At 37.8% G+C, this 25,910-nt stretch overlaps 1 protein-coding gene and 1 long non-coding RNA gene across 2 annotated transcripts in view; both read right to left on the minus strand.

Annotated features, from left to right (window-relative positions):
* LOC122966811 (deleted in malignant brain tumors 1 protein-like) overlaps positions 1–15,322 on the minus strand; it is a 49,336-nt gene extending 34,014 nt beyond the window's left edge. The window contains exons 1-3 of the mRNA XM_044331143.1: positions 15,017–15,322; positions 14,608–14,922; positions 12,804–13,118 (exon numbers count right to left, since the gene is read on the minus strand). Of these exons, the coding sequence (XP_044187078.1) occupies positions 12,804–13,118; positions 14,608–14,922; positions 15,017–15,077 (691 nt within the window). The 5' untranslated portion in view covers positions 15,078–15,322. The remainder of the gene's footprint in view (positions 1–12,803; positions 13,119–14,607; positions 14,923–15,016) is intronic.
* Positions 15,323–21,982: 6,660 nt separating this feature from the next.
* On the minus strand, positions 21,983–23,787 carry LOC122967215. The gene is made up of 3 exons (XR_006398557.1): positions 23,713–23,787; positions 22,317–22,451; positions 21,983–22,151 (listed from the first exon to the last, which is right to left on the minus strand). It is a non-coding gene; the product is annotated as an uncharacterized LOC122967215 (long non-coding RNA).
* Positions 23,788–25,910: the final 2,123 nt, after the last annotated feature.

Below are 25,910 nucleotides of genomic sequence, written 5' to 3' on the forward strand. Positions count from 1 at the left end.
TTAAGAGAGATCTCTTTGAGACTCTTTGGTCGTTTTAGCTTTTTGTATTGTAGTTGTAGTTTAGTTTTTGTATTGTACTTTTTGCGCCTTATATTACTTCTTATTTAGTAAAACCATGATTTCAGAGTAGAATTAGGTTGAAAGATTTATTATTTGGGGTTTTATTGGCTACATTGTTAGGGCCAGGGCTCCATAACTACCCTATAAAACCAGGCGAGTGTCCTTGACCATCAGAGTGGGCTTCCTCCAGAGATGACCTGTTAGAAGGCCGTCTTGGAGTACTTTCAAACCTCCAACACCTATTTGCACCAATACACTTCGTTGTGACCCAGGCTGTTAGGAATTCCTAAATAGGGCTGTTGGTAGTGGTTCAATGACAGCTGGTGATTATAGAAGCCAGGCTGAATCTAGTTCCCTAAGCAAGGCTTGGGTGGTCTTGCGTGTAGATTTTGGGAACCCTGTTTGATACCTAGGTCAGAGGTAAAGGACAGCCGTCTGACGGTGCCTTATCCACATCAGCAGGGGGTATCAGTTATCTGTAGCAGAAACCATTTTTCCACCCTTCATAATGCACTTACAATGTAAATGATGGGGCCCAAATCCACAGTCCTCCTGTGCAAAAATGTATTTAAAAGTTTATCTGAGGCTAATATTAAGCTTAATGAGTCAAATCAAGTAGATATCTTTCAACGTTACAGTCTTTTTAGTGCCAAAGTCTCTCTTTTTCTTACTATACTTCCACCACAGCTCAACAGGGAAACACTGTCCGAGGAAACACAAAGAGGGGATTTGATGCTAAAAAGACCGTAAATGTGGCAGATATCCACTTGATATGACTAACTCAGACTGCTGAAGCCTCATATAAGCTTCACATCAACTTTTAAATGCATTTTTGCTCTAAATAACTGTGTGGACACACTGTGGATTTTAGCCCCCATCACTTACATTGAAAACACACTTAAAGGAGATCTTTTAATAGCCAGTATGAACAGGAGGAATGATTGCAGTGAGGAAAACCTCTTTCACTGATCACATGGACACCTGACTGTTGTTTTAAGACACACTTGAAAACTTGAGAGCCTGTCCTTCAACCTTATTATAGACCATGAATTTACTATCTTTGAAAACTTGTAACAGGCCATTTGTGTATTATATTTCAACTTGTCAAAACATCACAACCCTCAGAGGAGATTTAGCATTGACAGAGAGAAGTATGCACACTGTGGAGGTACTTTGAAGAAAATGAAGAGGAACTTGTGGGCATTTAACACCCCAACCCAGTTTTACGAAGAGTCTCTGACAGCCAGTTCTCAGAGCCACTAGTTGCTGTTGTCGTACAGCTGAGAGAAGTACCCATGCATAATTTAGACATAACAAAATGTGTGAGAAAGGGAAACAAATTCACAGACAGCAGATGGTTATGGTGCCAGAAAAGAGGAAGTTTAAACTTTAATAACAAAATACAACCATATTTATAGATTTATATGTAGAGCAACATTTGCTGTTGTTACCATTTACTGTTCAGTCTCTTAACCCTGTATCAGAGCTGTATTTAGTTACTGCTAATGCAAATCAAATATTTCCTACTACTTCACACGAAAAGTACGCAAGTGGCCAAACACTGGGTAGCTATAATTCTGAAGCTCCACAATAAAAGCCAAAATGAAACACATTGTATTTGTCAACAAGTTATTGTGGATTGGGATAATTTATCAAAAATGTGTCATTTTTAGCATTTTTAATCGCTGGGTCATTTTTCAAAGGGAGGAATTGAACAAGAAGAAGCAGCCACAATGAGCTGTTAGATGAGGAACTGCAGGCTGCACACCTCTGTCTTCTCAGCAAGGGAACAGCTACTTTTACAGTATCCTGCTGTTGTTGTGTGGAAAACTACTTGCGTTGTGTGCAGCATGAGATCAGATCACGTTTGCCATTAATATTGACTGACTTCTTTATTAAAACATTTGGCTACACTGTAAACATATACATCATTCTGCTATTTTGAGCAGCTGCTCAAAGAGCGTTAAACTTGAAGCATTAAACCTCATGCACTATTACCACCAGTAACCACAGATGTCACCAAATTAACAAGGACTGATATCTTAAGGATTACACTTTAACTTTGTGAAATGAAACAGAGTTGTCATGTGCACATCCACAAGACCTTAGTGGGATAGGTGCTGGTTACAGCACTCCTTGTATCTAGTCAACTTTGAACAATAAGGTTGGTGATTTTCTATATTTTTCTTAATGTTAACAAATCTCATGTGCAGAGCCAAACCAACAATGAACACATCCTATTACAAGTATTGTGTGTGTATTCAAAGCCTGATATATCATATTCCTCTGTGCCACAGACCTCCGTTGTCCAAAAACTATTAAAAACATGTTAATGAGTCACACCGTTGCACTGGTAGACTCACAGTGGGTTTCCGTAAATAAAGATAGTCTTACATATTTATATCACATCTTCCAGTCAAATATCTCCTATCACATTTCCCATAACCCATTTAATGCTTCTTCATATGAATAGCAAGGTGGTCTGCAAATCTGCTTTTTTAAACTCACATATGGTTTTACTCAGCCAATGATTTTCATTGTTATGTATTCAGATATAAGTTTTTTATTTTTTCAGAAAAGTACCCAGTGTAATGGCACAGGGATCAGTTGGATATGACATCAGAAAAAGCCACATTCTGACAAAACTAAAATATGAATGTTGTATGCCAAAAACATAATGACTCAGGCCATTTATTATAAATGTTATTATAAAGTACCTGGTTTATCCTCCTCAAGATTTCCCAGCATGCAACAGTACAGTAAGGAGCAATAAAATCGATGTCCGAGTGTTGGTTATTTGTCTTGTCTCATTTGCTTTTGGTGGACATTGTTAAACATATATGTCCTAGGTACATAATGGTAGTTATGTTTATTATGTTTTTTCAGATTAAGATTAAATAATAAAATTGTCATCACACCACAATATAAAATGTTATCAAGGTAAGACTTCCCACCTGGTGTGACTCAGAGCAGTATTGCAAAACTGACCTGCCATAATGTCATACTGCATAATCAAACCAACTCACGAGTCAGTATTATTGACCTTCTTCCTGATCAAACCAGCTTACAGGTCAATATCATTGACCTTCCATTCACTCAAACCGACTCATCTTAGTATTTATTGACCTTTAGCTGAACAAAAGTGACCAGCCACCCCAATCAAACTGACTCACATGCCAGAATTATTAGCCCTACCAGTGGCAGGGCTCTAGTGGCATGCCCATCTGTCCAGATTGAACTATTTCAGCAATTATTGATGAATTTCCATAAAATTTTGTATAGACATTAGTGGATCCTAAAGTATAAAGCCTACTGACTTTGGTGATCCTCTAACATTTCCTCAAGCGCCACCATGAGGTTGGCAGTTTTGGATTTGAGTAAAATATCTTGAAAACTAATGGCAAGATAACCATGAAATAGCCGTGAAAGTTGCAGGACAGATCCCTCGAAAATGGTCCTCACCCCTACTGGAGGGGACCTGTTCATTTGGGTTTGGGCTTTCCACTCATGATACCATACCTCTGGCACAGTGTTAGATGTCAGTGAACTGTCCTCAAATGTGTGCTGTAGATGAGTGATACCTAATGTTTCCCATGAGTTGAACAGTAGTGATATATTTTATACCTGAAAGTCTGGGTTATGCCTCATTGGTGTGAATTTATTTGGGTAAGGGGAGTGTCTGGTATTTTGCTTAAATTCCTGCAATGAATATATTTCTGCAGCAATTATGTTATTCGTCCAGCCAAAGATGGTATTATGATTTATGACTCAGTTGGAGCCATTTTGCTACATATTGAAGATGATTTGCTGGACCTTCTGTTTATGTTGCAGATAATTCTGCCATTTTGTTCCGTTTTAAAATGAACCTCCATCTAATAGCTTGTCTCAAACCACATTGAGACATTTAATGTGGGGTTAATGTGAGACCTGTGTCATTAATTACCCTTCAAGCATGTGTGCTGATGCAATGTGAAGAGTTTGTGCAATACTGGGCAATAGTTAGGGGTGCAACAGATGCAATATAAGGAATGATACCTTCCTACTTTAAACATGGTAGTGAATGAAACAATAGGCCAAGTTCCATATAACGGGGGATGTCAGAGACAGGCTTGATGATAACTTACAAACATTAACACATCTTGTCCTGCAGCTTAGCTTGTTGAACAAGCCACCAAACAAACTTGAACCGGGGAAAAGTGCATCGCTAACATCAGTTAGCAGCTGGATAGCTAATTAGCTGCTCAGCTGCAGCATACTAAACAGCATGTAAACATACCTGCAGATATCACTTCAGACCCGTTAGATGCTGGTTTGGTCGTTGTTCTTCAAAATTCCTGTTAGCAACACACTGTCTGTCCATGACTTGTATTTACAGCAGTTTGTTTACTTTGTCTCCAATGAGACATTAAATTTTGCAGTTAATCCACGGTTCACATGAGTGCTGAACTGTGGGGGTGATCCGTATGGATCACGGATCAACTAAGTTCCGTTACACCACTAGCAATAGTCTACAACTGTTTTTAATTGTGAGTCAGGCCGTGGTCTTTACTGGTTTCCTTCCTGTTTGAAGGATAAGCTTCTATTATTTCAGGTAGTTTTAATACGTTGAAATAAAAATTCCACAAAGGTCATTCCTTGCACCTTTGCTTTTTAATTATACTATACATGGTGCCATTATAAGGAAATATAATTTAGCTTTTTCATTCATATTCTAAGTTGTATCACTGGATATTGTAAATGCTTACTATACTTCACTTGCCTCTGTACTTGCCACTTGCCTCTTTGTCATAAATACTTAGGATCACTTAATGGTCTTGTGATTTTATGACAAATTGGATATTATAGTGAAATATTTAGATGCAGGTTAATATGCTCATTTATCAATATACAGTATTTTACAATGTTATAGATGATAGAGTATGTGTATTGTTCAAGCATTAAGAGTATATATATATATATATATATATATATATATATATATATATATATATATATATATAAACATTAAAGAAAGTGTGATTTCTATCAATCAGGCAAATATGATTGTATTCAATCAAATTAAGCATTGTAATAGTGTATGGAACAGTGAAATGAAGATTGAAGTTAAAATCACTAATTAGGATGTAAAATGGGCTAATTGTACTGTAATAAAAAAGTCATGAGATTCAAATGAATTTTAGTTTGTAGTTAAGTCAGTTACTGACAAGGCAAAAACTCACTATTAAATAAACTAAAATATAAGCTACATGGAAATTTTATAATTGGAGTATACTGATGTTGGTAGATCTATTTATTTAGCGTTATTCACATCAGTGTCAATTACATGTGGTTGTGCCATAAACTCCAATGTTAAAACTCCTCTATAAATATTATTTCAAAAGTGGGACAGCTGTAAAACATCTTAGCAGCTACAATAAAACATCACCCATGTCTCTTGGGTGTGTTATGTGTTATTTTTTCTTCTCATTGTTTTATAAATCAAGCTGTATCAGCAGAAAAGTCATTCTCTTTCATTCATTTTATATCATGAAAATTAGCAAAGCAAATTATTTGCTTACTGGTATAACTTAGTGATTTGATTTCAGTTTCAGTGGAGTTTTGGTTTCACAGGCAAGTTGAAAGTTAGCTCACAAGATTGGACTCAACTCCAACCAAATTCATGGACACAACTGATATATATGTCACTAAGACTGACCACACACTTTTCAAAGCAGTAAATCAAACTTCTAATGAGGAATTTTACTATGTACTATCTTACAAAATGTCAATGCTTTCTTTTTTGTGTCCATCTTGTTAGTTTGAATAATGAATTCTCGCAGATGAAAAAGATTATTTGATTATCTTGTGGGTCTGAAGAACTAATTCTCGCAGGTGTAAAAGATAATTTAATAATCTTGTGGGTCTGAACAGTAATTTCTCACAGGTGAAACAGAGTGTTTTTTCTTCATAATAAAGAAATATGAGAATGATGAACAGTACAAGGAAAAGAAAATTAAGTTTGGCAAAAAGAAATATACAAGTGATTAACATCACCAGAATAATGTCAGAGTATAGTGTAAATAGGTGCAAAACTGACAAATTTGATGCAGAAAATCCTCCTAATATTTTGCCCCCCTCATGTATGTTAATGGAGTGGACAAAATATTAGAAGCACCATTTAATGCACCCCAGTACACCACCACCACCACTCAGTATGACCTCAATAATAAACATAAAGTAAACAAAAACTGAAAACATATTCGTTTCATAAATGTAGAATTTATGGCAGAGATATTTGATTGCTTTAGATTGCACAGATGTACCTAATGAAGTGGCCAGTGAGTGTAAATGTTAATTGATTTTGCATATTTTGAAAAAATATAGAGTGACAGATTTCTGAATTGACCATAGGTTGCAGTGAGGCAAACTTTTGTCACACATCAGTGGATGTGCTGAAAATGTTCAGCTCTCTAGGATGTACAGGTGATTTATTTTTTATTTATTTTATTTTTTAACTTCAGAATGGCGGAAAATATATGTAGGCACAAATGGGTGTGGTTTATATGGATAGATTTGACTGGAACCACAAAGTCACAAAAAAAAGAATTTTGTTCTTTTTTTGTTTGTTGCTAGTGGCCTGTCATGGACCAAGCAAAAAGGCACAAGGACAAAGGTGTAAAAAGGAAATACTTCTTTTAATAAAGTTGAAAAATTGATAACAAATGACAACAGTTGCAGTTAATATAACATAGGAACTAGAAAACGTAGCAGACAAGAGGGTATATATACACACACACAGGCTAGCCTTAGACAGACACAGGGGGAAATTTACACAAAGAACATTAAACATCTAACAAACCAAAAGATACCCAAAAATAAACAACCTATCAAAATAAAGAAATCATTTACAGATCAGGAATTATTTTCAACAAACATAATTACAAAGCCAACAAAGACGGATTTTTAAGAAGAATCCAAAATTAAGTCCCCCCCCCCTTGCATTTCACTATTGGCCTCCTCCAGTTCCTGTGGGCTGTGCTTAAAAGGCCATCTTTCCCAGCTTTCAGGTCTTCTGCCAGAGGGGCTCAGTAAGAGAATAAAGGCAAGTATTAACTGAAAACAAAGGACCATGAGACAGAATGTCAACTAGAATGTGTGCACTAGTGATGGCGTAACTAGGCTTTCCTGAAGCAATGAAGCCTCGCAGCCAATTGTGTCACCAAAAGATTTATTACTCAAAACCTCATTTAACACAGTTTTTCTTCACTGTGTTTGGGCTCAATGAATTGTCTTTTTTGATATTACCTCCCCTGCTGTGGAGAAGACTCTCACAAGGGGAAGGGTATTATCAACCTTTGCAGTCTCATGAAGAGCTCAATATGCTGTATTGGCTGTGTGTGAACTCTCTGAGGCACAGCAAGCACTTCACCTTCAAAATAAAATAGTATAAATAACAACAACATCAACAACAACAACAACAACAATAATAATAATAATAATAAGGAAAAACAAATCATAATGATTCTCAAAAATAATGTTTCAGTAACCCATAACTAATTACACATATACTACTGGCTTTCTGTTGTTTGGAATATTAAACGTGAAGAGTTAAACCCAGTCAGTGCATATATTACATTATATTATATGCCATATACCCTTTACCTTACTGGGAGATATTAATTCAAAATGGTCCCAAGCAGGAGAATTTTTCCTGTTTCTTGCAGGCTCCATTTTTGCAAGACATACACTGAAAATAATCAACATGATGAATAATAAACATGATTGAAAAACTCCACCAAAACCTCTACCTCAATATTTGAATTTAGCCAAACTGAAACTCTAAAACTCTCAGCATTTTTCGCAAAGCAACCAGCCAACCCCACCTGAAACAAAAGGTTCAGGTTTCACAGTCGTTATATCATATTATATAATCTCAAACCGAAACGTCACATTATTCTTCCAAAACCGAGGCCTCGTTTGTCATTGGATACATGATTCTCTGGAAATGATACAAGCCTTGCTTCGGAGCCTCGGTATCAAACGTAACATTACTAGTGTGCATCTAATCTTAAAAAACAAATTGTCATAAATTGTATTAAGTGAGTCCTTTAGGTAAAACAGGTTAGACTACTGTAAAACTCTGTTTGCTGGATTACTTAAACAAGCAATAGGTTCCAGTTTAATCAAAACGAGTCCTTCCATGTACAGGCCAACATCACTTTAACATAAGAAATCCTCTGTTATATTTAATGTTTTGGCTCTCCAAAACTATTACTGTAATATATATCTCATGTAACATGACATTTTTCAGTTTTCTCTTGCTTATAATTGGTTATTGTATGTGTGCATGTGTGCTTCTGTGTTTTGTGTGTGTGAACTTTTTAGCAAACATATTAAAAAGGAAAAACTGGGATATCACACTGACATGAATACTCAGACCCTTTGATATGACACTTGAAATTTAGCTCAGGTGCCTTTGATTTCTCTTGATCATCTTTGAGATGTTTCTACACCTTGATTGGAGTCCATCTGTGGTAAATTCAATTGATTGGGCATGATTTGGAAAGGAACACACCTGTCTATATAAGGTCTCACAGCTGACAATGCATATCAGAGCAAAAAACCAAGCCATGAGGTCGAAGGAACTGCCTGCAGAGCTCGGAGGCAGGATTCTGTCGAGGCACAGATCTGGGGAAGGCTGGGTTCCACTTAGTCACTTTCATCATTCTCTTCCAGTCCATTGTCGTTTATAGTAACAAAAACCTCTGCAGCTTCTACATAATTATACTCACCCTCCTCTTCTTCTACTCTTCCTGCTTGCTCTTTCTGTTTCCTCTTGGTGTCCGTATTCACATAGTCTTGCTTCTCCTCCTTGTCTTCCTCATCTTCACAACTGGTCCTGACAGTCACTAGAGCCACAGCTTCTTGTAAAGTACTGTGTGTCTGTGTGAGCACAGAGCTTGAGTCAGGACGACAGCTCTGGGCTCGTCGTCTGCTCCAGCAGACCAGACAGCCACCCGACAAAACCAGCAGGGGCAGCAGCAGCCTTCTAGCTAAGGACACCAGCAGCAACAAAGGCACTATAAGAAGAAAAAACATTGACAGTTTATCCTTAAAGGGGACATATTATGCGTTTTGTGATTGTTATTTATATATTGTTATGATGTTGGATATCTATGCTAAACATGGTCAAAGTTCCAAAACCTGAGGTGAACGTATGTAGAATGGCCCTCTGTTCTGTAGCCTTGTTTGCTACAATTGTTGCTCAGGTTTTTCCATGTGTTGTTCACATTTACCATATTTCAGATCAGATTTCGGCTCAAACATGTATGGATGTATTTGAGAAGTTGACATTTTGAGTAAAGAATGAGAAATATTGAAATCCCACCACTGTAGTTTGTTGCATGGTTTGTTGATGTAGCCTTCAGAGCCGGTGGAAGTCTCCTGAAGGGCAGCTTCCAAGAGCTGGCCAATCAGAACACAGTGGGCTACTCGGGAGGGTGGCTGCATAAAGGGCCTGTATAAGTTAAATACGTTTTTTTTTAACTGTAAATCATGCAAAGATATTCCAGTACCACCCCAGATCAAAAATAAAGACTTGGAAATGTGCCTAATATGTCCCCTTTAAAGCAACATAATGCAACTATTTAAACTATTTTCAAAATCATTTTAATGGTACACTGACTTGTAATGGGGAGAATGCATGGCGTCTCTTTCATTCCCATTCTGCGCCCCCTGTTCTTGCACTATGTAACTTGGTTGAGGGGGTACGATCAACCGCAAGAAGTGCATAAATAGTAGTTACCTGGATGTAACTCCAGTTCCAGAGTAAGTGTACAGCCCTTACTTCAGACTGATTCCTGAATGAGGGCCAGTACAAAGCAGGATTCTTTTGTTTTACTGTTTATTTAGCAGGTTAGTCTGTTTAACTCGGCATTACCATGTTGCATGGCTAGTATAGCTAGTGATTTTGAACTAATAATGTTGAAATAATATTGAGGATTGAAGCCAACTAAATAACAACAGTAGTAAGTTTGATAGTGGTAACTATTTTTTGCTTTGTTGTTAAACAAAAGCCCCCTCTGCTCCGTGATCCTCACTGGTATGTGTGTCTGTTGCTGCCGTATGTAAATTTACCTGATAGACTCGTGGTACACATGTGAAAAACAAATGTTCAAACTGCAGGAATTCCTTCACTTGGCAACACTGTGTAACTTTGATTAGCACCCAGCAGCTAACTTGCTCAGACCATAACTCTATAGTGGCCTGCTGGGCAGAGTGTGTAAAGTCAAGCCAAGGCTAATACAACCATTCTGATCCACAGATACACTTAGCATTACTGTAATACTAGTATTAGTGATGCTACTGCAGCTTCATTGTAGTTCCAGCATGAATATGAATCTGTCAACAGCCCTCGGTCTCTCCGGTTGCGATCATAAAATATGCACTGGTGTCCTGTAATTACCACTTGTTGCTCCAGTAGCTGCTGTTGCTGCTGCTCAGCTGAAGTTACCCAGTCTTGCTTTAATATCCCATCATGCTTTGGCTGATGTCGTGCCATGGAGTGGGTGAGTTAAGTATGCACCACAAATCTTATTATAATGTCACCAGCTCAGACCGAGCTTTAAACACTTTAAAACTAGTGCTGGAGGCAGTGTATTAATGCTCATCACCTGAGTTTTGAAAGGGGACATTCACATTCTCAATTCTATGTTTATATTCTGAGGCTCTACTGGAATATCTTTGCATGATGTACAATTCAAAAAAACCTTATTTATCTTATGCTGACTCTTCTGGCAGCCCCTCAGTTCAGCCTCTTTCTGAGGCTTCTCCTTAATGCCCACTCTGGTATGGGCTTTAATTAGAGTCATAAGTATTGTAGCCATTTATCACCATATATGAACATGTGAAAACATTTCGTATGAATACATTCAAATGTGTGAATGTGTAAAAATGTTTTGATCAAATGAATTCAAATGTTTGAATGTGTAAAAAGTATCTGAACAAACAGATTTAATTTTTGAATCCACAGAGATCTACAGCTGTGCATGACATTCTGTGAACAAATGAAAAAGATTTGTACAAATAATTTCCAATGTGTGAGTGCATAAAGATTTCCAAAAAAGGTTTGCAACTACAAAAACGGTTTGCAGTTACACATCTATCTGTTTGTAGGTGAAAAAAGTTCATACAGAAATCAGTTTTATGTGTGAATCCCAAGTTCACATCTATGGATCAAATGGATCAAATACTTTTCTCCCGCATTTGACACTTCCTCCTGAATAGCCAATGAGGATCCTCATAAACGCTGGAGGCGTGCCTGCTGAAGTCACTGAAAGCACACTCCAACTGAACAGACTCTGAGCCTCAACAACTTAACAACACTCATGCTGAACTCCCATATAAAAATACACAGTTCAAAATGGGCGACATGGATGACAACATTTAACAATAAAGTAACGTTAGGAGTCACTGTTTAATTTGGCACCCATTTTGTAGGTGAATGTGGACTTATTTCAGTTTTTCTCAGTGGAGTTCACTGTTAATGGTTCTCTGCTGAAGGCAGCAAAAACCTCTCATGTAAAGTGCTGCCTGGCAAATGCTCTCCCTCTGCCCCGGGGACCTCCCAGCCGAACAGCCGGTGCTGAAGCTGAAGCCGGAGGTGGCAGCCAGCGCCTGCAGAGTAGACACCAAGTGTCTTATAATTTACACTTTCTTGAGTAATAGAAATACAGTAAAGGTAAAAGATTTACAATTAAAATGTGGAAATGCACATACAAGAGATACAAAAGATAAAATACTTAAAAAGTATAAAAGATAAAGCAAAAAAGACAAAGTACTTAAAAACCAGTGCAGTTCAAATCAAGTGAAATAGAAAGATCACTGTGTTTTGTTTTAACACGGGAGACAGCCAGTAGGCCAGCCCCAGATGTGCGGAGGCTCATATGGCACAAGCATGTCAGAGATGAACAGTATTTGGGACCAGAGCCACAGATTTGTAGACAAGCAGCAAGGGAGTTTCCTTATCTAGTCCTGTTTGTGCTATCAGATGTTCTTTTCACACACACTCACATCTTGTGCTACAGCCTTGATGTATGAAGAAAGCGGAAGAGGTGAAGAGGCCTGAGGTCTGGTTTGGTGGGAAAGGACAGAGGCAGGCTGTATGTACTACATACATGACTGAAAATATTTTGGTGCAAAACATTTTGTGTTGTCATTAATATTCCTGCTTGGTATCACTCAAACAGACTGTTGAAGAAACAAACTACTATAGTCACAACTGCCAGTAAGATATAATGCTTTTCACAGTTATCAAATGCTCGATCCACACTTACATCACAGTTTGATTAACAGTGGATTAAGAAACATTTCACACTTGCTACTCTGCTATTCAATGCTGAAAACATGCTGCAGAAAGTGGTTACCAGCTATTTTTCACCACTGAATGGTGTTGACACACATCACAAGTCACACTGACTGGATGACAGAACTGTTATAAATCAAGGTTTACATTTATTCTAAATACTTTATTCAAATGTTTTCTCACCTGAACAGACGACAGACTTTATAAATATCTTGTCAGTGTAGCTTTTCTGCTAAATTAGAAAAGAGTCATTTTGCAACTGGGTTTCTCCTTGTATGTAACACTTTGAGTTTAAGGTGATCAACATTGTGTCACATGGCCCCTCAGACTGCCAATCAGTCTGTTGTTATATTATTATAACATGCAGTATATCATGTAAGTGATTAAAATGTTTTCTCACCTGAACAGACGACACCAGCGTCCTCACCGTGTCCACAGTTGTGTGTCCCAAATCCATTGTGTCGACATGCAGTTAGAGACCTTTCACTGCCTGAACAGCTCACATCATCAAGCCAGATTTGTCCGGTTCCTTGACCAAAAAGAGCAGATTTAGTGGCACTTACAGCTGTCCCACAGGTCAACTGTCTGCAAACCACCTCAGCATCATTAAAGTCCCAGTTGTCATCACAGACTGTTCCCCAGGTGTTGTTGTGATAGATTTCAACTCTTCCAGAGCACCGAGTGGACCCAGGCCCAGCTAATCTGATCTGATCACCTATAAGGCACAGAATACAGAAGACAAACTATTAATGGATAGAACAAGTATCTCTTGTGTGTGTATCTTGGAGCAGTTTTACCAAAACCATTATTATTGATTCTATTAAATGACAGCAAACATTATTAGCAGTAAAAAGGGTGATACATGCAGATATCATCAACATATATCATCAACACTAAACCAACCACTAGTAATATGAACATGCACAAACGATTCCAATACATGATATTATATTATCCATTTCACAAGTAGGTTTTCTGAGACTTGTGGCAGAGTTTGGTGAATCTTGGAGGGAAACAGTGTCAGAGTTTCTGTTACTTGTTTTTTTATTTCAGAAGCCTTGAACCAGCAGGGCTTTGAAAAGAGGCTCTAATGAAAAGCAAGGCAAGGCAGCTTTATTTGTATAGCACATTCATACACTGGGACAAGTCAAAGTGCTTTACAGAGTAAGAGAAATACAGTAAAGGTAAAAGATTTACAATTAAAATGTGGAAATGCACATACAAGAGATACAAAAGATAAAATACTTAAAAAGTATAAAAGATAAAGCAAAAAAAGACAAAGTACTTAAAAACCAGTGCAGTTCAAATCAAGTGAAATAGAAAGATCACTGTGTTTTGTTCTAACTCTTGAGACAGCCAGTAGGCCAGCCCCAGATGTGCGGAGGCTCATATGGCACAAGCATGTCAGAGTTGAACAGTATTTGGGACCAGAGCCACAGATTTGTACACAAGCAGCAAGGGAGTTTCCTTATCTAGTCCTGTTTGTGCTATCAGATGTTCTTTTCACACACACTCACATCTTGTGCTACAGCCTTGATGCATGAAGAAAGCGGAAGAGGTGAAGAGGCCTGAGGTCTGGTTTGGTGGGAAAGGACAGAGGCAGGCTGTATGTACTACATACATGACTGAAAATATTTTGGTGCAAAACATTTTGTGTTGTCATTAATATTCCTGCTTGGTATCACTCAAACAGACTGTTGAAGAAACAAACTACTATAGTCACAACTGCCAGTAAGATATAATGCTTTTCACAGTTATCAAATGCTCGATCCACACTTACAGTTTGATTAACAGTGGATTAAGAAACATTTCACACTTGCTACTCTGCTATTCAATGCTGAAAACATGCTGCAGAAAGTGGTTACCAGCTGTTTTTCACCACTGAATGGTGTTGACACACATCACAAGCCACACTGACTGGATGACAGAACTGTTATAAATCAAAGTTTACATTTATTCTAAATACTTTATTCAAATGTTTTCTCACCTGAACAGACGACAGACTTTATAAATATCTTGTCAGTGTAGCTTTTCTGCTAAATTAGAAAAGAGTCATTTTGCAACTGGGTTCCTCCTTGTATGTAACACTTTGAGTTTAAGGTGATCAACATTGTGTCACATGGCCCCTCAGACTGCCAATCAGTCTGTTTTTATATTATTATAACATGCAGTATATCATGTAAGTGATTAAAATGTTTTCTCACCTGAACAGACGACACCAGCGTCCTCACCATGTCCACAGTTGTTTGTCCCAAATCCTCTGTGTTGACACTCAGTTAGAGACCTTTCACTGCCTGAACAGCTCACATCATCAAGCCAGATTTGTTCTGTTCCTTCACCAAAAAGAGCATATTTAGTGGCACTTACAGCTGTCCCACAGGTCAACTGTCTGCAAACCACCTCAGCATCATTTAAGTCCCAGTTGTCATCACAGACTGTTCCCCAGGTGTTGTTGTGATAGATTTCAACTCTTCCAGAGCACCAAGTGGATCCAGGCCCAGCTAATCTGATCTGATCACCTATCAGGCACAAAAGACGTAACACACAAAATTTTACAAACGAAGTAAACTCTTAAAAAAGGATTTTATGCATCACACAGAGGAATGTACTGACCTGAAGCAGTTGAAGTTGAGGTGAGGAGAAGATAGACTATCGGAAAGAAAAAACACGACATGGCTCATTATATAAGCTGAAAAGTGCTGAGATGAAAATTGCCCTTTTTCTGATTTAGGTTCCTATTTTAATAAAACAAAGTCAAGAATCTTTAAAGTGAATTCCAAAAGTCTTCCTTCTTCTAAAATCTGTATACAGAAAAACAGTTGTTTAGAACGATATTTTAGAAAATGCATGAGGGTCAAATAGCAACGGTTTCTCTGTACAAAGACAGAGCCGACGACAGAAAACTGAACTAAAAACCGCCTTGTACAGAAACATTCACACTGCTCGTCCTTCCTGGATCACCTCCTCTTTCTCTTTCTGGTAATTTGCTTCTTTTTTTTTCTTCTTCTCACATTAAATATTCTGGAACCATAATGTGCAAGGAGCAAAAGTTGCAGCACTCAAGCAACACATTTGTGTACAAAACTCACTTTTAAGCAAGCCCTGTACTTCTCAGTTATTACCTATGTCTTGTGTATGTTTTCTTCCACATTTTTACTATATGTTATATTTACTTAAACTTTTAATACTTAAGATTTTTGTAATGAAGTCAAACCTCATTTTTGATACTAATTATGGACTGCATTTTTTCTGCAACAGCCATTCAAAATATTTAAGAGATTTTCTCTCTATATAGTGGCTTTTATTGGTAGTGGTGGAGTCTGCCGTGGCAGCGCTGGATTCAGAGGCAATATCATGAGGGATTCACAGTAAACAATGCATGTATGTAAGCACAAGTGCATCTCATTAATAACAGCATTATTGTGTATGTCTCATATCAGAGCTATATTAATATAGTAATGATAATAATGTGTTTGTTACCACAATTAACACTGACAGCAATTGTTCATCAAAAGAGAACTACAAAAAAAGAAGTCATTTTAGGCATTTTTGTCATTCAGGTAACTTTCTGTATTTGTAACACTTTTCTGTTTTTGGCTGTGTTTTCTCAATTTGCAGCATTTTTTTGTTTGTTTCTCTTTTTATTCAGAATGTTATGTGTGTTGTCAAATTGGTGAAGATGTTTTCTTCATTTGCTTTTTGTTTTGTCTATTTGCATGTTTTCTATGTTGCAGCTCTCAGAGCCACCACAGGTTTCTTTTTTCATCCTTTCCAAAGGCAAAAACTGAAAGAGGAATGTAAGAGTTTGTTTGTCTGCTCTAACATAAACTGCAAATGTTAACATATCTGGCTAACTGGCTTATGTACAGTAGTGACCCAGCGTTACTAACAAGGCCACCGCCATTTCATACCACACTTAGAAGTCTGCTCTTGTCTACCTCTTTCTACAGGTGCTGTGAAATCTGTTTTCTGTTTTCTGAACCAGCAAATGTACAGATATTTTAATCAGTAATGTTGGAAACCTGCAGCTACAACCTGAATATCTCAGCAGCAAACTATCTGAAAGGCTGAATATGTATGATTAAATACACATACACCACTTTTACCTACAAGTTAACATTTTTAGTAAATTGTAAACTTTCCAGCTGGCTCCTACAGGTTGTAACAAAGCATTTAGTACAATTTTAGAACCTTCACAGTAGCATAATCTGATAGTTTATTGTTTAAGACTATCAGAGGTGGAACAGACTGAGGTTAGTAATTGTGCCCTTGATATACTGTAGCTATGACATAGCCAAAATAGAAGTAGAGGTCACATAGCCACACACAGCCAGTAACAGCAGATCATCTTTAAGCACGTCTTACTCACCACAAACCAGCAACATCCTGGTTCATGCAAATAGTGCAGAGAAGCATCTGGGCTCAGGAGGGCTGGTACAGACACAGAAAGGCAGCACTACAGTGTACTGCTTGTGTTAGCAGTGATAGGATCTCTCTCACTGACACATTTCACTTTCATTTGCTGCACTGAAGCAAATTAAGAGGAATTGTGGGCTAGCATTTCACAGCCCATCCCCATGTTTTTAACACTGACATTTTTTTCGAGGCCACAAAGACAGCAGTTGCTTCTCTCCTACAGCTGGGAAAGTCAGACTGAAACCAGCACTAGTTCCTGCTCAGATATTACAAACTTATCATTAACACAAAATTCAGCTCCTCAAAGACTGTGGACCTGGAGGAGTATTACTTCTTTAGAATTATTTACTTTCTTATTAGTTTGTGTGTAGCTCCCAGTTTGTAGCCCCAGGGCTGGCTAAAGCCATAGGCCATATAGGCATTCACCTTGGGTGCCACCTTGTCTGGTGGGCACTGGTCACCCTCAAAGAAAAATAAATAAATAAATAATTAAATAAACACATAAATAAATAAATGAATAAAACTTCATTAGTGGACGCCCTTCCTCATTTTCTTTCCTGAGGTAACAAATGAACAAATAAAGAAAAGAATTTTTGCACCCCTGTTCCTCACAATTTTTCATCTGCCCTCCACCTGAACTATGTGCACTGAAAGAGAGTAGTGGGACACTGCTGATGTGCATCACAGCTCAAGTCCATGAGGAGATGTCAAGAAGCAGATATTCACATTTTATTTCATAATGAAAAGGTCCAAACCTTCAGGTGCACAAGGAAGAAAACAGAGAAAAGAGGAGGAGGAAAATAAAGCCCAATATAGAAGTATATTGTGTTATGTTAACGTTAGACGTTTCATTTGTAGAAGCTAGCTAGCTAAGTAGCAATAAAGCTAGTGCTAGATAATGATACTACGATAGCTGCTATACTCAGATAATGTTACAGATTGAAGGATATGAGACTGAATGGCAAGCCAGTAGCTAGTTATCTGGAACCTGGAAACTGTTCCTTCCTAGAACATAAGACATTGTTCTGAAATTTCAATGACCAACGCTATATCCATAAAAACATAGAATTCTGCACTGGGTTGCACCAGCTATGTATAAGCTGGCATGAGGCACTTGGCATTGTTGCACATTGTAATAAACTAGATTGATATTGACATATTATATCAATAAATTAGGTTTATACTGGATTACTGTGTTGTAAAATGGCAGCAATTAATGAAAAAAAATGATGCTGTGAGGCAGAAAAACTGCTGTTTTATCATCAGTGAGTTCTGTGACATTTTATGAGTGACACCTACCCTAGGAGCATGTGTGTAACTATTTAGTTGTTACTCAGAGTAATGTTGGAACTTATCTCCGTGGTGCAAGCTTTTATTTTAGTAATGCAAATCCTAATCTCACCTAGGGCACCAAAATGGCTACAGCTGGCCCTGTGTAACCCTCTGCCAGCAAATAACCGCTGTTCTCTCTCTCTCTCTCTCTCTCTCTCTCTCTCTCTCTCTCTCTCTATCTCTCTTTCATTTTTTCATTTCAGAAGACATGATATCTGAAAATCTAATTATGCACCCACATATGTATGCATATGTGTAAATGGATGTGTATATTCATATGCATTTGTGAGATGGATGACATTTTTTACTTTGGCTCCATTAATTGTGGTTTTTGACAGCAGAACAAGTTGAAAATATAACAGTTAAGATATTATCATCTTATAAAATTGATTTGGCTAATGTGTAATGAGTTGCCTATTTTCACATCCAACAGACACAGAGCAACACTAGCAATTATTTGGAGTCATGATTCTGGCAACCTGGGAATTGTTCAATGTTCACTCTCCTTTTAGCTCTGCTTGCCTGCTGTGTCTGGAGACATGGTTGATGAGAGTGAAGTTACAGGCCATGAAACCAAAAAAATTAGCTAAAAGGTGCTAAAAGTCTCCATAGCGCTGAGGGAAACTGTAGAGTTTGGGCATTTTTTCATTGTTTTTGGGGTAGTCACGCCAAGCCATGCCGGGAGCACTCAGGTCGAGCTGGCAAGCTGCAAGTGTTCTATTACACAGTATGGCAGGTAAAAGAAGTTGTTTACCTGCTGGGGATGTGCTGTTCAAATATCTCACTGTGGCTGTTTCTGCAGTGCAGCTCACTAAAGTTATCCACTAAGTGAGGATGCAGTGGAGATGTGTTTCATCGTGGGTTGGCTTGGCTTAGTTTGGTTTGCTAAAGTGAACCAACCCAGTATAATGGAAAAACTGTCATTGTGATCATTCTAACAAGTTGACCAAATAAGTCATTTTTCCATGCGCTCCAGGACTACACATATGGGCGTTTTCTAATCTGGCACCCCTATCGGCAGTAATCGGCAGGACAACATTTGTCTGTGCGTTCCAAAATGGTTACAACTCATTGTTAAAAAATAATGTTTTATGATGTGACAATACTACAGTTAAGGTCTTATTAGGTTTAGGCACAAAACCCACTTTTTATACTTTTTACTTTTTATTGAGGAATTTTTTTAATGTTTTGGGTTAAAATGATCAAATTGTTAAGGGTAGAGAAATGTGAATCAAAGTTACCTTCATTGTCATGCCTACCATAATAACCACAGGGTTAAGGTTAGGGGACAATCGTAGTTAGGTTTTTTTTTAAAAACTTTCCCAACTCACGGTTGGACATGTGACAATCGTGGTTGGAAAAGGTAAAGGAAGAGTTGTCTCTTTTGGTAAAGCCCACAGTTGGGTTAATACCTCCATGCATGCCACGCTAGATGGCATCTGTCACATAAATTTAACTACATGTCATTTTTAGGCAACTCTTGTCATTTCGCTTGGGAGGACAGTCTTGATCTTTCTCAGTGGGTTTGTCAAGGAGCAAACCATTTCACATGATGCATTTTCATTTCTCCATTGTTAATATGAAGAGATTAATAATATATGTATACATATACACTCACAGAGCAATTTATTAGGAACACGTATAGAATCTAAAGAATTCCAATATGACAGCTCTGCCATAAATTCTGCTTTGACATTGTCAGAATGGTGATTATTGTATTTTATGTTTATTATTGAGGTTGTAGTTGGTGGTGATGGTGTACTGGAATGCATTATATTGAAATGTGTTCCTAATATTTTGTCCACCCCATTAACATACATGAGGGCAATAAAACATTTTCAATGTTCGATGTTTTCTTTTTAGTAATGTATAGATCAGTATAGACTTTCTGTTTATGTTGTAGCTATTTTTGTCATTATATATATGTAGTTTTAAAACAAACCTCCATTTAATGGCTTGTTTCAAACCACATTGAGACTTTTAATGTGAGGTTAATTGAGACTCATGTCATTAACTGCCCTACCAGCATGTGTACTGATGTGGTGTGAAGAGGTAAGTTTGGAAGAGTTTTTTTCCGCTGCCCCCAAGTGGTCAGAGAAATCAGTTATTGCAGGTTTCAAGATCCCCCTCCAGACATGTTTTAAGGCAAATAAAAATACTCGTTTAAATTATTATTCGTATCTCGTGTTTTTTTTCACAAAAAGTTCAATTACCTAGTTTAAAATTCTTGAAAAATGTCTTAAAATGCCTTAAAACGACATTCATTCCTTTTCCCTCATTGAAAAGTTCAGAATCTATGAATATGGAAATTGTTTAATATCAAAAGTTTAACTGATGGACACAAGATGTCTCCTACTTCACTGAAAAGTCAGTGTGTATGTGCACTGGAGGCTTCAAGTTTCAATATCACACTTGTATTTGCATATTAGATCACGATTGTCTCCATACTCGTCATAAATCATGCTCTACTCCTCCTTCAGTAGGCAAAGCTGAAAACAGCTTTATAACTCTGCACATACAGTACATCATTCTACAAAGTGAAGCAACAAGAGGAAGAACTAACTGAAAATTAACTTTTAAAGTCAGTAACATATCTTGGAGGGTTTTCTATCACTTGATCAGTGCGCCTCTAATTAATATAGCTAATATCTTATGCCAAATTAGAAGGGCCTATTACAAAAAACTAACAAAAACAAACAAACAAAAAAAACTTTTACTTCTTTATCAATTAACAAGTCCGAGTCCGAGTCATCAGTGCACAAGTCCAAGTTGAGTCACGAGTCCTGAAAATTAGGACTTGAATTGGACTGGAGCACTACAACACTGGTTCAGAGTGCAATAAATTAATTCAGTTCAAACTTCTAATAATAGTCTCTAACACTTAATTTTTTCTTCCGCAGTACATTTCCTACCAGCTAACAGACTACAATTCATTAAGTGATGGTCTTCTAACTGTACACACTGTATAAGATTCACATCTGGTGAGGATGCTTTTTGTTATTTTGCTTTCCTGTAGCAAACCTAATGACAAGCCTGAAGACCTGAGATCTATCACAACTCTCTGATCTCATGTAAAATGACATTCTTCTGTTTTCTGTTTGAGTGCAGGTGTGCTTCTGTGTTTTGTATGGAACGCCACCAGGATCACTATTTCCTATAAATGGCTGGCATTTTTAGGGGCTTGGGATGCTTGAAAACTCATGAAAATTGGCACACATGTCAGAACTGATGAAATTGGACTCAGGGCATAGCCAGGGGCTCCATAGTGCCCCCAGAAAGCAGGGTCATGTTGGGATAAAGTTCTTTGGATGTTCATGAAATTCGGTGGGATCATTGCTCTCATCATTTTTGGACGTGATACATATTTTTTGAAATTTTTTTGCCAAACAGGAAGTCAGCCATTTTGGATTTTGTGTGTCAATTTTCATCTTAGGAACACGTTTGAGGCCTTTAGGATACACAAAAACTCACAAAACTTTGTACTCATGTTGCACCTTGTCTTGTCTTCAACATCATTCAGCATTTTAAAAACACAGAAATCTGCCTGATTCGTTTGACTGGTTAGTTGTCACTTATTTCTTTTGTCTTGGTATATTTCCAGATTATATCAAAAGGTTTTCATTCACTGAACACTATGTACTTGCTTAGTTGCTGATATGACCAAAGAATGTAAATAGATAACAGTGTAGAAAGGACGTAGCCTGACATGAAGACACCTAAGTCTTTTGATAAATATTCTGATGTTCTCCAAACATATCCACAGTTTGTTCAGCTAAAGGCTGGGTAACATTTACATAGTCACTTTCATCATTTTCTTCTGGTTTGTTGCCGTTTACAGTAACAAAAACCTCCTCAGCTTCTACATAATTATTCTCACTCTCCTCTTCCTCTACTCTTCCTGCTTGCTCTTTCTGCTTCCTCCTGGTGTCCGCAGGCTCTATATTCTCACAGACTCCCTCGTCCTTGTCTTCCTCATCTTCACAATGGTTCCTGACAGGCACTGAAACACAAGCATCAAACCAAAGTATCAAATCACTTCTCCAAATATCCAGCAACTCCTTACATACTGTGAAAAACAAGCACTTAGATGAAAGTGTGTCTTAAAAATATGAAAAACAAACAGCCACACTTTTATGTAATGAACTGTGTCAATGTGAGCACAGACCTGGAGTCATGACGAGTGCTCTGGGCTGTCTGGCTCGTTGTCTTCTCCAGCGGGTCAGACAATTCACCAACAAGACCAGCAAGAGCAGCAGCAGACCCCAAGCAGCTACTAAGGACACCAGCAGCAACAACGGCACTGTAGGAGGAAGAACATTTGACAGTTTATCTATAATAACATCCGTTATCCCGTCATGCTTCAGATAATGTAAACAGGAAGTGCAATGGAGCAGGTGACGTAGGTGTGGGCCACACCTGAGCTGCTAGTTTTACACCTTTTAATTTTGGCAAATCTGCATCATAGAAAATTATGCTGCATGAGCTATTAGCACTTCCTGTTTGCACTGTAACCATGGATATACAAACTACAATCATCATATCACTAAATATGATGACTTCTCTCACTGGAGAGAATAAGTTGTGCTGATTCCAGCAGGCTGTGCATGATGTCTGTGTATTATAATGCCACCAGCTCTGAGCGTCTCCTCAACACTTTCAAAACTCAGGTGATGAATATTAATACTCCACCTCCAGCACCAGTTTTAAAGGGGAGATCCACATTTTCAGCACTATATTTATATTTCGAGACTTTACTGGAATATCTTTCCATGATGTACAGTTCATAAATCTCCTTATTTATCTTACACTGGCCCTTTATGCAGCCCTTCAGTCCAGCCTCTGTCCGAAACAGGCTCCTGTCTCTTTAAGGCCCCCCCTACCGATGAGCCCACTCTGTTCTGATTGGTCGGCTTCTGGAAGCCGCAGCATGGCAGACTTCTGCCAGCTATGTAAACAAATAATAGTAGTAAGGTTTCACATCTTTTTCTTGTTCTTTACTCGAAATGTCAACTTCTCAGTACATGTTCAAGCCTGAATCAAAAGAGGAATATGTGAGTGGACAACATGAACAACCTCGAGACTACAGAATGATGGTCATTTATGGGCATGTATGATGACCTGACATCATCTTGTCAGAAAGGTAGAATTTTTTGTAATAAGTATAGGCCTACTTTAAAAAATCAGTTTTCACTCCTTCTATTCCCTACTGTTATTTAAAAGTGACAAAATTCATTCATTCATTTAGACGAGGGCCAGCTGATTCTGAAGTGAAACCGACAGCTGATAACGGCAGTGATGTTTTTTCACTCAGGTAACAAGAGTTCCTCTCTGGGTACTGTGTGGGAGCTGTATGCTCAGATAAATGTCAAATCTGGAGGCTGAAGAATCTCAGTGGTGAACTAAAACTTTACTGATCTGATATAACATTCAGCTCAGCTGTGTTCACAATACATCAGTACATTAGTAATTAGCATCAGATGTCTGGTTGTTAAGAACAGTAGCATTGAGCTGTTATTCATAAAATACAACAATGCTTAGCTTCAATTCTACAGTGTACTCACATTTAATGCTGACACTAATCAGTGTAGACTGTGTAGAAGTGTACTTCCGTGTGGACCATGTGACTTCATAGACACAATTGTAGTGTCCCTGGTGTTCATACTCAGCTACAGGGAAGTTAAAGGTGGCTGAGTGGTTGATGGCTGGCTTGGTTTCAATGATGTTGGAGCCAGAGAGATTGAGAAAGAAAACACCAGTGGGACAGTGGGAGGAAATGGAGCAGGTGATGAGAAAGTCATAAGTGGACTGATGACACCAGTGAATGGTTCAGCACACAGTATACTGGAGCAAGAGAGTGAAAATAGTGTCCCCTTTTATATTCATTCAATCGAGAATCGGTTTTGAATCAAGAATTGATTCTGAATGGAATCTAACACCTAAGAAACCAGTATCAAATGGATTCACACCTCAGTTCCTTAATAAACCACATTTTCCCACAATTTAACACAGCATTAGCACAAAAAACTTAAGACCGTGGTGTAATTACACTTTTTTGCGTTTCTTGTTTTTTTTTTTCTTTTTTGTTTTTTTCCTGTTTTATTTCCACCTTTAATTTACTTACCAGTAACAGAGAGCTTGACGGAGTCACTAATGGGAGAGCTAAAGTCTCGACCTGAAACACTTGTTTGAAACTGACACTGGTACAATCCCTCATAATCAAAATCCACTTTATTGATGCTGAAGGCAGCAAGGTTGGTACTTGGTGTTTGGTTCTGTCTGAATGAGCTTGAAGTCTTTGTCAATATGAAGTTTCCAGGTAAAGAATGTTGAATTTGTGTTGAAATAGAACAAGTGATGTCAACGTTCTGACCCCAGGTCACCTCACCGACAGGATTCATGGAGATGTTGGGCTTTGTTAGGCCTTCTGGAGAAAGAACAAAATAATAAAATGTTAAATGTACTGTATCTTTGATTTGGATTGTTTTTACATTGTTTGAATTCTTTCTATTTCAAGACTCAATAAACATGTACTGGTGAAGCAGAATCAGAAATATGACTGATGGAGCAGCTAGTGAATATCAAATACACAGTCAAAAGCCACTTAATCCAGTTGGGTTTTTAATCAAATTCTCTTTGGGCTTTTTATGTTGCCCACCTCTTTAATAAAATAGAATAAATGAATAGTCTATATATCATCATTTATCCCCATATAAGTGCATCACAGCAGCAAAACATGTTTGGCCTTTGTGTTTGTCAAATAAGCCAGGCTATGGTTAAATGAAGCACGCAGCAGGATACAGTAGTCATATTAAAAAACAGACGGGGCTCACTGTGTAGGATGAATCTGAACTCATAGTGATTTGGACAAGAGATGTGGTAACATCAGTGACTGTATTCATATCTATGACTGAGATTTTATTTCGTCTTCATTTACCTCTGCAACCTGGGAGGAAATGTTGGAAAGGGAAACAGATGTTGTATTGGTACAAGTTGCCCAGAAGCTACCTGGATACCGCTTGCAGGCAGGTAAAGGCAGTATAGGGACCTTAGAGGTCTTGAGGAGGCTTAATTGTTGATGAAGGTGACCCAGAGCTGCCAAGAATTCTTTATAGTTTGCAGAACTGGGTAAAGAATTGTAATGCACCAGAACAGCGGTCAGTGGTTGGTTGTTGCCCCATTTAACAACTTGTTGAAAAAATGATTGCTTATGAACCCAGTGCATTTCTCCCTCCCTTTAGAATGGCACAAAGCACTAAGATGGTGACATAAATGCAAGACCTCAAAGTTTCCTCGTTAAGGGAAGTTTACATTATAGTTCTCTTTGTCTCTCTGTGTTGCGTGTGTGCATGTGCACGTTTGTGTGCATAAACACTGAGGGTGTCACAATACCTGCCTCTGTTCTGTTTTGTTGTTGTTTCCCTCATGGAACTCTTCAACTGTTTTCAGCATTCTAATTGTATTGTATGACATTTTCACAGCATGTGAGTTATTACATAAAAATGTTTGGTTGATTTTCAAATTCTTCAGCAAAATGCAAAACTGTACTCATTCAGTAATGTATATGTTTGTCTGCGCTCTGCCTTTTGTTTCTTCCATTTTTTACATTCATTTGATACAGTGGGACTCTTTTTTCTTTTTACTTAGATCCTATAGTTGTTTTTATATTGTTTATTTTGGTAAAACTGTTCAAGATGTAATTCTTTGGCCCTAAAAGTTATAAAAGTAGTGTTAAAAATTAAAAGTATACAAACTCTGTATC

Source organism: Thunnus albacares, chromosome 17 (genome assembly GCF_914725855.1).
Source record: "Thunnus albacares chromosome 17, fThuAlb1.1, whole genome shotgun sequence".
Taxonomy (NCBI): domain Eukaryota; kingdom Metazoa; phylum Chordata; class Actinopteri; order Scombriformes; family Scombridae; genus Thunnus; species Thunnus albacares.